The sequence below is a fragment of the Mercenaria mercenaria genome, chromosome 8 (genome assembly GCF_021730395.1).
Source record: "Mercenaria mercenaria strain notata chromosome 8, MADL_Memer_1, whole genome shotgun sequence".
NCBI lineage: Eukaryota > Metazoa > Mollusca > Bivalvia > Venerida > Veneridae > Mercenaria > Mercenaria mercenaria.
In genome coordinates, this window is record NC_069368.1 from 21,979,305 (window position 1) to 21,991,770 (window position 12,466).

General features: G+C 36.7%; 1 protein-coding gene across 1 annotated transcript; it reads right to left on the bottom strand.

Annotated features, from left to right (window-relative positions):
* Positions 1-1,172: 1,172 nt before the first annotated feature.
* On the bottom strand, positions 1,173-10,400 carry LOC128558971 (matrilin-2-like). The gene is made up of 12 exons (XM_053549522.1): positions 10,084-10,400; positions 8,361-8,490; positions 7,709-7,890; positions 6,810-6,875; positions 5,917-5,982; positions 5,096-5,396; positions 4,240-4,490; positions 3,714-3,872; positions 3,313-3,444; positions 2,615-2,674; positions 1,804-1,963; positions 1,173-1,408 (listed from the first exon to the last, which is right to left on the bottom strand). Exons 1-12 carry the CDS (start codon positions 10,352-10,354, stop codon positions 1,288-1,290), a joined length of 1,899 nt encoding a protein of 632 aa, XP_053405497.1. The 5' UTR covers positions 10,355-10,400; the 3' UTR covers positions 1,173-1,287.
* Positions 10,401-12,466: the final 2,066 nt, after the last annotated feature.

Consider the following 12,466-nt stretch of genomic DNA (forward strand, 5'->3'; position numbering starts at 1 on the left):
TTACATATTTAGAAATAAAACACAGATGCTTCTTCTTAAGAACTATTCCTTTGACTATGAAGTTCATCTGTAGTTACGTTACGTTTGTGAGATATCCTTAATATTTTACAAAACTCTCCATCATAATGTATAGGAGTGTTTGGATAATCAGGATACACTCTGGACTTAATGAAAACAGTTGTCGTGTGCTAAGAAACAGGCTCACTGTTTGCGCCTTAGTTCCATTTATTGTTCGCCACATTGTTGCTATTGCTTTTTTTCTGTTTTGGCTTCTACAATAATTTGTCATATAGCGACTGTCCAACTTTTAACGGTGGATAACGACCAAAGACGATACTATGAGCATTGTCAGGCATGATTGGGTGTTGAACCACGAAACTATGTTTAAGAAACAAAACGCCTGTGTAACGTCTAATATTTTTTTACTCAAGCAGGCTCTGACGAATTGCAGTGTTGTGACGAGTGATATAAATAAAATCAGAATATATAGTTAATGAAAATATGAGCAGGGCAAAATGATGCCCTTTCGGGAAAAATGTTAGTAGGAAAATGGCGTCATTGAAATAATCAACTACTGTTTGTGTATCCAAATCTGTAACAGTCTTCTTTCTTCATACAGTTATACATCATCACAAAGAACTTAGGAGGTGGTAGAAGGAATCTTTTGAATATCTAAGATGTCTTTTAAAATGGTCAATACAAATGTAGTTTGTCCAAAATGCATTTTTTCCTGTAATTCTTTTTATAAAATATTGACCGAAATGACTGAGAAACACAACAGAAAAATAGCTTAATCAGTTACTGCGAATTATACAGGCGATATACGTACATCTAAAACATATTTATTGTTGCTTATTATACGTTAATTTGATCCTGATAATAGAATTGCATACTCCATGCACTTTTTCCAGCAATATGAAAATGCAAATCCTGCTGCTACTGGTTTCTATTTGATGTAACATAGCTTTATAGTTGGCAGCAGTGTACATTTAAAACCTACAACTATATCAAATTATTTGAGCAAAATATGCTCTCAAATGTGTCATAGATCAATATTAACTTTATTCTGATAAAAAGATTGGATTCCACTCAACTTAGATAGCAAACTTCCATGCTAAGTAACATTGGGAGTTTTTTCAAAACACGCAACAATCGATTATAAAGCAAAGACCTAAACAATAACATATATTTTATTACCTTTTCAGTAATTTTACTTGTGTCAAAATAATAAGTATTTATATACACAAATGTGTTTTTTGTAAAACATGTATTGTCAAGATGTATAAATTATCTTTCAAAATGTCGTTTTATAGTCAGTCGGAGACCGTCGGTACATTTCGGAAAAGGACAGCATTGTCCGCCTTTGTACTCCAGTGTACACTGTTCGGGAAGATTCCAGGAAGGGCATCTGAAAAATAAGACAATGTAATATTATAATATAAAGAATCACCCTTCTTAAAGTGTATATTAATGATGAGCAAGCACATGTGTAGAACCGCCGACCTTCCGCAACCATCTAGATTAATTCCTCACAGCCCGAACAGAGCTCGAACCAACAGAGGTTAGGGGACAATGATTTTTAATTGATCCTAATATACGACATGACAGCTCTAATCTCCTGACCCAAGATTTAAGTGAATGTCGCAAAAATCTATTTAGTTCTTAAAATTTCTACTCCGCCAGAAATTGGTAAAATATAAAATATTCACAGAAACTAAAATGTCATGCTTCCCGAAAACCACTTAATAAGCACGGCGAAATAGACTGCGTTTCTGCTAAACGGCCTGTTAAATTTATACTTACTTGATGTGATTAACGACAGCACTCGTAACGTAGTTATAATTAAAACAGAAACCACAGTATCTTGGACAGTTTGACCGTGCCCAGGTATCGTATGTAGGGTTTGTACATAGGTCAGCATTGTAGCTGGAGCAACTCTCAAACTTATCCTGGCATGTAGATACTGAAAAGATTTCAAACTTGTTGATTAAACAAATTATTTCTTCTGTAATATTTCACAGAAATAACAAACGAAGCAGTTTTGCACGATTCTTGAATTGAAATCATTTTGTTAGGAGTATACGATGATAATCACTGATCACAAACATTTGAGCCGTGCCATGAGAAAACCAACATAGTGGGTTTGCGACCAGCATGGATCCAGACCAGCCTGCGCAGTCTGGTCAGGACCCATGCTGTTCGCTAACAGTTTCTTTAATTGCAATAGACTTTGAAAGCGAACAACATGGATCCTGACCAGACTGCGCGGATGCGCAGTCTGGTCTGGATCCATGCTGGTCGCAAACCCACTATGTTGGTTTTCTCATGGCGCGGCTCAAAATTTTATTCATCGCCTAAAATGGGCTATTGTAAAAAAACAGAAACAACAACAGCATCACGCCCAGATTAGATACAAGTAGGTAGGCACATGTAGGTATGTAAGAACAACAGGAAATTTGTGCCGCCGCCCAAGTTTCATTACTCTTGGCATGGTCTTATTTTTCTATTGAGAGGCCTTATTGTTTTGGAAAGCTGAACAGAAGTAATAATTTTTATGACTGATTACAAATGTAACAGGAAGTCGTGAAGAAAGAATTCTTGGATTTAAACTTACCTGTAGATATCGCTTGCGTAGTTGATGAGGTTGTGGAGATGTAAAACTCTGTCTTGTTACCTGAAATACAAAGTATAGTACATGCAGTGACACGTGCTCCCCTAAAGGCACGTTACTGTAAGCCTTGGAGACTGAATATAGTTACACACTCGGTCTCACTTAACGGGAAGGATGCAAATCGTGTTACCAGCGTAAACTGCGTTATAATCAAGTAAAATATCAAATCTAGCTCAATCAGACTGAATCAATCCTTTTTGTGTTCCAGTGGCGATGGTGTTAAACCGTTTCTCTTTGAAACTACTAAAGCTATATATAACTCTATATATGAGCCGTGCCATGGGAAAACCAACATGGTGGGTATGCGACCAGCATGGATCCAGACCAGCCTGCGCATCCGCGCAGTCTGGTCAGGATCCATGCTGTTCGCTAATAGTTTCTCCAATTCCAATAGGCTTTAAAAGCGAACAGCATGGATCCTGACCAGACTGCGCGGATGCGCAGGCTGGTCTGGATCCATGCTGGTCGCATACCCACTATGTTGGTTTTCTCATGGCACAGCTCATATAGCTTCTGATTCTGTTGGTTCGTTCATCTCTTCTCCAGCCTTTCCACATAACACACTAACGAGCATAAAATTATATTTCATAGAAATTATTCATAATGTTGCTCAGTAACGCAGTCATTAACGTTAAACTTACCGCAAAACCCGCAGTACTTTCGGCAGTTGGAGTCTACCCAGTCATACTGCGCGACATCATAACACATATACGTCCCATAATGATCACAGTTGTCGAGTTTGTCCTTACATGGTGGATCAACAAGGGGAAATCCTGAGAAAAGGTAAATGACCACTTAAAACATGAATATGCTAATTCCTTTAACTTAACAACACTTCTTAGTCGTCAAATCAAAGCCGAAAAAAAATCACCGAAACCAAAGGATTCGGTCTTTTTTTTAAATACTCTGACATTACAGGGCTCATATTCATATGTATTCGGACAGTTTAAGTACTTGAAGACAGAAGGGCATATATTGTCCTCGGAGCCAAAGTTACAATCACAAACACGTGGAAAAAAAATATATATCTTTTGAAACAAACCTGGACAATATCCGCATGTTCTGGCACAGTTTTTCCTGGCGTACGGCTCAAAGTCCGTACAAGAGTCACGCGGGTAAGAGGCGCAGTCGGGACTAAGATCTACACAAACCGACGGTGTGGTCGATGTTGTAATAGTGTCGTTCTGTTCCGGTAACACAACTGGAAAAATGAGTAGGTTTTTGGGGGTATTTCCGATCGTAACGCTTTCTTATTAGCGGTATTTTTTAAACATTTTCACTTACGACGGAACTTTGTGACTGAAATACAGATCCTCGCTTTAATGCCGATTTTTTTTATATATTGAAGCCAGTCCTAACACTAAAGTAGTAGATTGATAAAAAAAAATAAATAAATAAGTTTCGAACATTAAACTCCTTGCGAACATAAGTTTTCGGAAATTAAAATGATTTTATGTGAGTTCCCATCTGTTAAAAACCAAGTTTTTCAGTGTTTGGGACGCAAGGTCTCAAACCCAGTCGTACACAAACCTAATAGTGAGGTAGAAATATGAATAGGTGTAACGAACCTCCGCATGCCATATGTGCCACGACACTTTCTAGCGTCAGCAGTTTTTCATAGTCTCCCACCTCAAACGAGAACCTTTTGTCACTGGCTATAGCGAGAAGTTCATTCTCGTCCGTTAGGTTGCCAATACCAATAGAAAACACTGTTATGCCTTCAGATTTCGCGAGGTTCGCCTGTGTGCGTGTGATTTTCGGATACTTCGACAGCCCGTCTGTTATCACTATCGCTATATCAGGGGCATCCGGGCGCTCCCTGAAACATACATCACATCAAATGAAATAATTACATGCCTCCTTGTATGTAAATCACATTTGAGCCGCGCCATGAGAAAACCAACATAGTGCATTTGCGACCAGCATGGATCCAGACCAGCCTGCGCATCCGCGCAGTCTGGTCAGGATCCATGCTGTTCGCTAAGGGTCTCTCTAATTGCAATAGGCTTTGAAAGCGAACAGTGTGGATCCTAACCAGACTGTGCGGATGCGCAAGCTGCACAGTCTGGTCTGGATCCATGATGGTCGCAACCGCACTACGTTGGTTTTCTCATGGCACGGCTCATTTAATAAACGAGTTTTCAGGGCAGCCCGCTACCATACTCTTACGAATCCACTAGTTTCCAGGAGCAGCAGGGCACGCGTCTGACCTACATTTTACAGGTGAACCTTGAAGCATAATGCTAAGCCATTTAATAGAATATAAAGGGATATAATATTAAACAATAGTGAATTCTACTGAGGGTCATGATTTGATATTAACCAGGCGTCAACTATTTACCACTACTCGTATTTTGTAAATATAATTGTGGAAATAAATACAGTTTAAACCAACTATTACCCACATGCTGTTATCAAACCTACCTATCAAAGCCTTCTGTTCTCATCAGTTTCAGAGCATCAGAAGTTGCCGTTCCTCCCCCAGAATAGGCGATGTTGTCAATAGCTTTCAAAAGGTCAGTGAGATTGACCATTTCGTGCAGTTTAAACTCAATATGTGCCACAGTGCTGTATTCTATCAGCGCCACTCGCGTGTATCTTGGCTCGACGTCAAACGTCATTACGACGTCTTTGATGAACTCTCTGACCTTCTGGAAGTTGTCGCTACCGATACTTCCCGAGGAGTCCACAACAAACACAACATCCGCTACCTTCGCAATACAAGCTGAAAGGGAATGTGTTTGAAAAATTGAGCCAAAGGATATATCTTAATATAAGTGTATCATCTCTCGAAGGGGGAGAGGTAGTATTTGTTAAATCGTCTTATTCAACTGCTTTGCTAAAAGATCGAAATTTGTGAGAAAATTGATAAAACCTTTATTTAATATTCTCTTTGGCTAAATTAAATGATGGTGCAATTTGGAGGAGCACGTGGCATTACTGTTCTTCCCTATATGGCCATAACAAAATATGAAATTAGTAGAAAATGCTTATTAAAGTATTATAATATTTCAGACATATACTTTCACATTGAATCGAGTTTTCATTATTATATTGACCTAAACATATTCGATTATGATCATATGATGGAACTAAAATAGTGTCATATCGCATAAAATGGATTCTCTAAGAAAAGCGAGGAGATAATATGTCCATTTGACTTATCATTCAATTTTTAAGTTAGAAATCATCCGTGCGCTTGCTATTCTCGTATTTGTAGTATATACGGAATTTTTTATACGTACATGCGGCTTCAGTTGATAAATTGTCTTTGCTGGAGACTGGTGTCGTGGTTGTTGTAGAGCCAGTATCTAGAATTAAAAGAAAAGTTTGCACCTTGTTGCGAAAACACCTTGTTATATGCCCTATTATATGGTATCACCTTAAACGGATTTAGCTCTTCACGGTTTTAATCCTTTAGAATCAATTGATTTATCAGAAATCCCGCAGCTTGTTCGGCAGTCAACAACCTTTTCATTTTGATAGCAGCAGAGACCGCGCGACCTAGTTTGCGTGCCATTACCACATGTTTTGCAGCACGAGGACCACGTGCTCCAAGCCATCCAGTCACAGCGTCTAAGGCCAATTGGACAATTCAAATCCATGGCAAGATTCGAAGGTAACAACGCTGCCACGAAATATATTAAAACAAACCGCTTCATTTCGAATGATACTTCCTTACAGTGTGATCAAACATTTAGTTGTGGTTAGCGGCAGGGTATCTTCAGCTACTTAACTCTTTCATTAGAAATGTTTTTTATTGTTTATTGCTGTTGTCGTTCAAAGGTGAATTTTTTATAAAAACTACAATACAGCTGATAGATTTTATTAAAATCTTTTAAAAAAATGCTCCACACTCTAGCCACGTAGAAAATGCTTGCTAATTTATATCAATTATAGTATTATAATATTTCAGACATATACTTTCACATTGAATCGAGTTTATTTTGACCTAAACATGTTCGATTATGATCATATGATGGAACTAAAACGGTATCATATCACATAAAATGGATTCTCTAAGAAAAGCGAGGAGATAATATGTCCATTTGACTTATCATTCAATTTTTAAGTTAGAAATCATCCGTGCGCTTGCTATTCTCGTATTTGTAGTACATACGGAAGTTTTTATACGTACATGCAGCTTCAGTTGATAAATTGCCTTTGCTGGAGACTGGTGCCGTGGTTGTTGTAGAGCCAGTATCTAGAATTAAAAGAAAAGTTTGCGCCTTGTTGCGAAAACACCTTGTTATATGCCCTATTATATGGTATCACCTTAAACGGATTTAGCTCTTCACGGTTTTAATCCATATACTTCGGAAATTTTGTCGAACTTCCCACGACTGAGAAGTTGTAAGAAATATATACATTTGTACATGCATGTATGTACATGTACATTGTTATTAAATCTTAAGATTAAATTAACCGCGCCACTAGAAAACCAACTTAATGGCTTTGCGACCAGCATGGATCCAGACCAGCCCGCGCATCCGCACAGTCTGGTCAGGATCCATGCTGTTCGTTAACGGTTTCTAATATTGCTATAGGCTTTGAAAGCGAACAGCATGGATCCTGACCAGACTGCGCAGATGCGCGGGCTGGTCTTGATCCATGTGGTCGCAAAGCCACTATGTTGGTTTTCTCATGACACGGCTGAAATATAGTATCACCCATCATATAGAATATGCTTGCTATCTGCGTACAAATTGTCTGTGCAGTCAGCTGATGCTTTGACGTCTTTTCCACACATTTCAATACATAGATAAAGTGGTTTTTTTATGAAATGTTGCACGCTGTAGGTACAAACTTAATGGCAAAGAAATGATTGTGTTTTTTTTTTTTTGGTATTTAAAGTATTTGTTTAATTTATATCGAAGGATGATAAAATCATGTACCATGTACAGAATACGTCATCTGATTCATAACGTCATTTTTTCTCTCAGAAAAATGAATGCATTTTGATATGAGTGAGTTTACCTTTCAATTTGATATTATCATTTTTTATTAAACAAGTTATAATATATCAAAATAACTTACAGCCTGTACATTGGAGTAAAAAGATAGAAGTCCCTTTAGATTGGCCACGCAATTCCGGATGCGCAATTGAAAACGGTCTATCGTAGAAATGTAGATAACATTTCTCCCTTTGACTGTATGAATATGCCCAACAAAAATGACCACTCTGAAGACTAGCTTGATAGCAAATGCTTCCGCAAAACCTAAAATAAGAAGAGTGCAGTGTGCGAGGCAGCCATTTTGTTTGTTAGTTAGTTAGTTAGTTTGTTTGTTTGTGACTTTCTGTCACTATAATTACCAAATTGCGTTTTTTAGCAAGTCGTCCTATGAAAGGACCTCTATATTTTAGACTTGTTATTTTGTCAATGCCTTTTCTGCTATTAAACGTCCAAAATTTGAGTTCAATTGCGGCTTTTCGGCCTTTTCCGTCAAAGTCCGTTATCGGATTTTCAGTAGTTGCTTGCAACTCCGGTTTCACTCACATTATATTTCATTGTCGTTTTTTTAAGTCTTTGTTAATTCTCAATGCTAGATATATATTTTATACCAAAATATTTATAAAATGTAATAGTGAATAAATTCACCGCGTCTGCAACGTATTGTTTCAAGAAAAAAATGGAATTGTTCATTCCTTTCTCTATCATATTTTGTTCTATGATTATCGTCTACATACCTTTCTGAACTGGATAGATGTACTGATGGATTAATAATTATCTTTGTTTTGTTACCCAAGTCTTCGTACAATGGTTTGTAATCCGTAGCCTCTATACTTGTATTGTTGATTCTCATAAACGAACAGTTGCCTGCGAATTAGATGATATATGGTGCACTTCATAAAAGATCTAAGATTCTTTTTTTTTTCTATGATTAACATCGCTTCTTTAGCCGAAAAAAAGATAAATGGAAGAAACTCATCTTTAATTAGTTAAGTTTTTTTTTTCAGTAAAAAATGAAATGTACGGTGGCACGCAGGCAACATAGATAATTTTATTATATTGTTTAGTTTATACTACTTTTTAGCACGATTATGATGAAAGCTCCAATCTTATTTGAATCACTCTCCAGTCCGCTTCCCGGAAAATTAAGTATTGGTGAAATATGAGAAGCTGTGGTCGTGACACCAGAGAGGTTCGAACCCACAAACCCCGGGCTGTGCGGCCTACACCTCAACCACTAGACAACTGGTCCGCTTAACATGTGGCAGAGACGTGCGCCCAAACAAGTTAGTGCTATTTAGTGCTACATCTGCACGTAATAACTAATTCCTAAAAGTAATGCGATTTTATACTATTGCGTGTGGCTGTATCAGTTACCACGTGTTACCACTCGCACACGTCATACCTAACACGTGCGTAGGTATTACTTCTTCCTTGCGCACATATTATCTATTACATGAGCACTTTATAAATGATACATGTCAACGCAATAGTATAAAAATAAAAACATATATTTCACCTCTGCGCCACTGTCGAAAGTCCTCTTATTACTTTGTATTTTTTTTTGTTTCGATGTGTATTTCAGTCTTATAATGAACATTTCGGTGAACTATAAAAGTAGCTTCTACTATATTTCATTCTCTCGTAAATTCTAGTTGTATTTTTTTTTCCTTCAAAATTTCATTTATTCTTTGATTGTAATTACATACATGAGCCGTGCCATGGGAAAACCAACATGGTGGGTATGCGACCAGCAAGGATCCAGACCAGCCTGCGCATCCGCGCAGTCTGGTCAGGATCCATGCTGTTCGCTTTCAAAGCCTATTACAATTAGAGAAACCCATAGCGAACAGCATGGATCCTGACCAGACTGCGCGGATGCGCTGGCTGGTCTGGATCCTTGCTGGTCGCATACCCACTATGTTGGTTTTCTCATGGCGCGGCTCACATGTATTCTTTGACTTTGTTTACAGCTTAAAGGTCCAATACTAACGAAAGTGAACATTTTAATTTCTTTTAAAAAACACAGAAACTATTTCATTTTATTGGAAAATGAAAGTTGGTATGTAGAAATTCTAAATAAATCGCAGTATATGTACAATTATTTTTCTATGAAGTATGAAGAAAGTTAAAAAGACCTGGGGGGTCATTCTGTCGATTCATTGAAATTTCAACATAATACACATACATTTCTTTGAGTTCCAAAGACCTTCTGTAAATTTTGACCTGCCAATCTTCATTATTTAGTGTCTTGCAGAAGTCTGTGCACTGGCTATGAAAAAAATTGCCAACTCACTTTCCCTTAGTAATGGACCTTTAAATCACATCAAATGGAGTGGGCCGTTCACTGATTTTATAACTATGCGCAATCTATTTTGTTAACTGTAAGTGTAATCATATGTAGATTAAATTTTATTTATTTAACTTTTATAATCAAATGTCTTCAAAATTTTCACTGACCTTTCGGGCAGACAGTGCCGCATCCTTTAGAATCAATTGATTGATCAGAAATCCCGCAGCTTGTTCGGCAGTCAACAACCGTTTCATTCTGATAGCAGCAGAGACCGCGCGACCTAGTTTGCGTGCCATTACCACATGTTTTGCTGCACGAGGACCACGTGCTCCAAGCCATCCAGTCACAGCGTCTTAGGCCAGATGGACAATTCAAATCCATGGCAAGATTCGAAGGTAACAACGCTGCCACGAAATATATTAAAACAAACCGCTTCATTTCGAATGATACTTCCTTACAGCGCGATCAAACATTTAGTTGTGGTTAGCGGCAGGGTATCTTCTCCTACTTAATTCTTTCATTAGGAATGTTTTTTTTATTGTTTATTGCTTTTGTCGTTCAAAGGTGAATTTTTATAAAAACTACAATACAGCTGATAGATTTTATTAAAATCTTTATAAAAAATGCTCCACACTCTAGCTACGTATAAACGAGATCTCACAACTCTTGATATACCTGTGGCAACGCGAAATTTAAGATATATTTGAGGGGGGAAAATGCCCTTGAAAGTGCACTTTTATACCTTTATACAGACAGTTTCTTTGCACTACAAACTGCAAAATATAAATGAAATCGGAATACGGTTAACATAATCATAGATTGGACAAAATTGTGTTACCATACATATTGGTTTCCCTTCGAGCCAGTTACTAGTATTTAAAATACAGATGTCATTGAAATACACATTTAATTAATTAAGTACAATTGTTTACAGAGAAAATTCGTTCCGGCGCTCATAAGTCATACTTGACAATAATTTCATAATAACAGGCTAAACAATGCCCCAAAACCGCTCTATTTGTTCCTAGTTCATACAGTACTAATCTGATTCCTCGAAGTAACGACTGGTCACGTTGTATCATGCGTGTGTCCGAAATCTTGGCTTAAATACATTAACAGATTTCACTATCGTGTAAATGATGAAAAATAGTCATTTCCTGCCTGTAAGTTACATTTATTTCATGCACAAGTTTTTAAAACAACTAGCAGCGATAGAGCGTTTTCCCGGTACGCACAGTTTCAATGTCAAAATTTCACAATGGAAAGCTACTCGGCTACCAAGCTTTACAAAATTTTTGCCAAATGTTAAAATACAATTCTAATATGCTTTATGCTTATTTCTGTTAAAAAACGCTCACGCTAAAATGACGTCACGTTAACGTTCGATCACGTCAATGTTTTTGCTGTGACCAATAAGAGAGCGCTACTATATTATTTTGTTTTAGATTAAGGGCATATTAGAATCGAAATAATGAATAGAAAATTCGTGTTTTACCTAAATTTATACACTCAAAATGGGTTATACGTCGCCAGAATTATTCACTCGGGCTACGCCCTCGTGAAATTTTTCCGCGGACGTATAACCTCTTTCCTTATTTCTTAAATAAGACAAGTTAGTAGGCACTTCAGGATGTGCTTCTGTTAAAATACAATTTGATCGTGACTCTAAACCCAGCAACAAAAATAAACTATTTGAAAGTAAAGTTCAAAAGTCGGTACATACGCACTAATCTAAGTGTTGTTTTTTTTTAAAGCGATGTATAGAAAAGCCTTAATTTAAGTCTTAGTTTTGCTTCATCTTCTGCTGTAATCAAGTCGATTTCATTACAGTACGGAATTAAGTAACACAAACTGGTTTAAGTTAATAATAGCGTTTGCTTTATATACATGTATATGTAACGTATCTGTTTATTAACGTTTATTATTGTACATAATATGGGTACAACAATATGCACGAACAGGAGTAGATACTAACAGATAGATGTTATTTAAAAACATGTTACTTTTATTAAAGGGCACGTTGACTCGATATAGCAAATCAATTATTATTATTATTTCCAAAAGCATGAACACGTTTATCATTTGAATAATAATAATAATAAGGTATGGTTGTTCCTAGAGAACAGAACTGCATTAAGAATCTTAACTAGTTTAAACATGAGTAAATACTATAATTATTTTTCCCCATATGTGTGTCAAACTAGAGCCAGATTTACGTTTTGCACACTGTTTCTCTTTTAATAAACACGTTTCAATGCTTTGGGAAACTAATATATATACTAAACTACGTTAAACATTAAAATCGAGGTAATAAAATATCATATAGGAAAAACTATGAATTTTAAATAAATGCATAAAATGCTGGCGAAAACTGCATTATTAGCTGTATACTTAGAAACGACTGGAATTAAGATTGAGTCTAGCTAGTTTTAAAAAAATTATAAAAGTATTTCATTATTGGTGTATTCAATTCTATGCAACAATATATACTCCAATGCTTATCTACACTGGTTTTTACGGAACAAGTACTCAGTTTAATTTATCGTATTA

Excerpts from the sequence above, each read along its gene's own strand:
- LOC128558971 (XM_053549522.1), bottom strand. The coding sequence starts at position 10,354 with ATGAAGCGGTTTGTTTTAATATATTTCGTGGCAGCGTTGTTACCTTCG. Across the intron at positions 5,397-5,916 it reads TTTATCAACTGAAGCCGCAT|CTTGTATTGCGAAGGTAGCG; the intron begins GTACGTATAAAA and ends ATTCCCTTTCAG. Across the intron at positions 1,964-2,614 it reads TACGCAAGCGATATCTACAG|TATCTACATGCCAGGATAAG; the intron begins GTAAGTTTAAAT and ends AAATCTTTTCAG.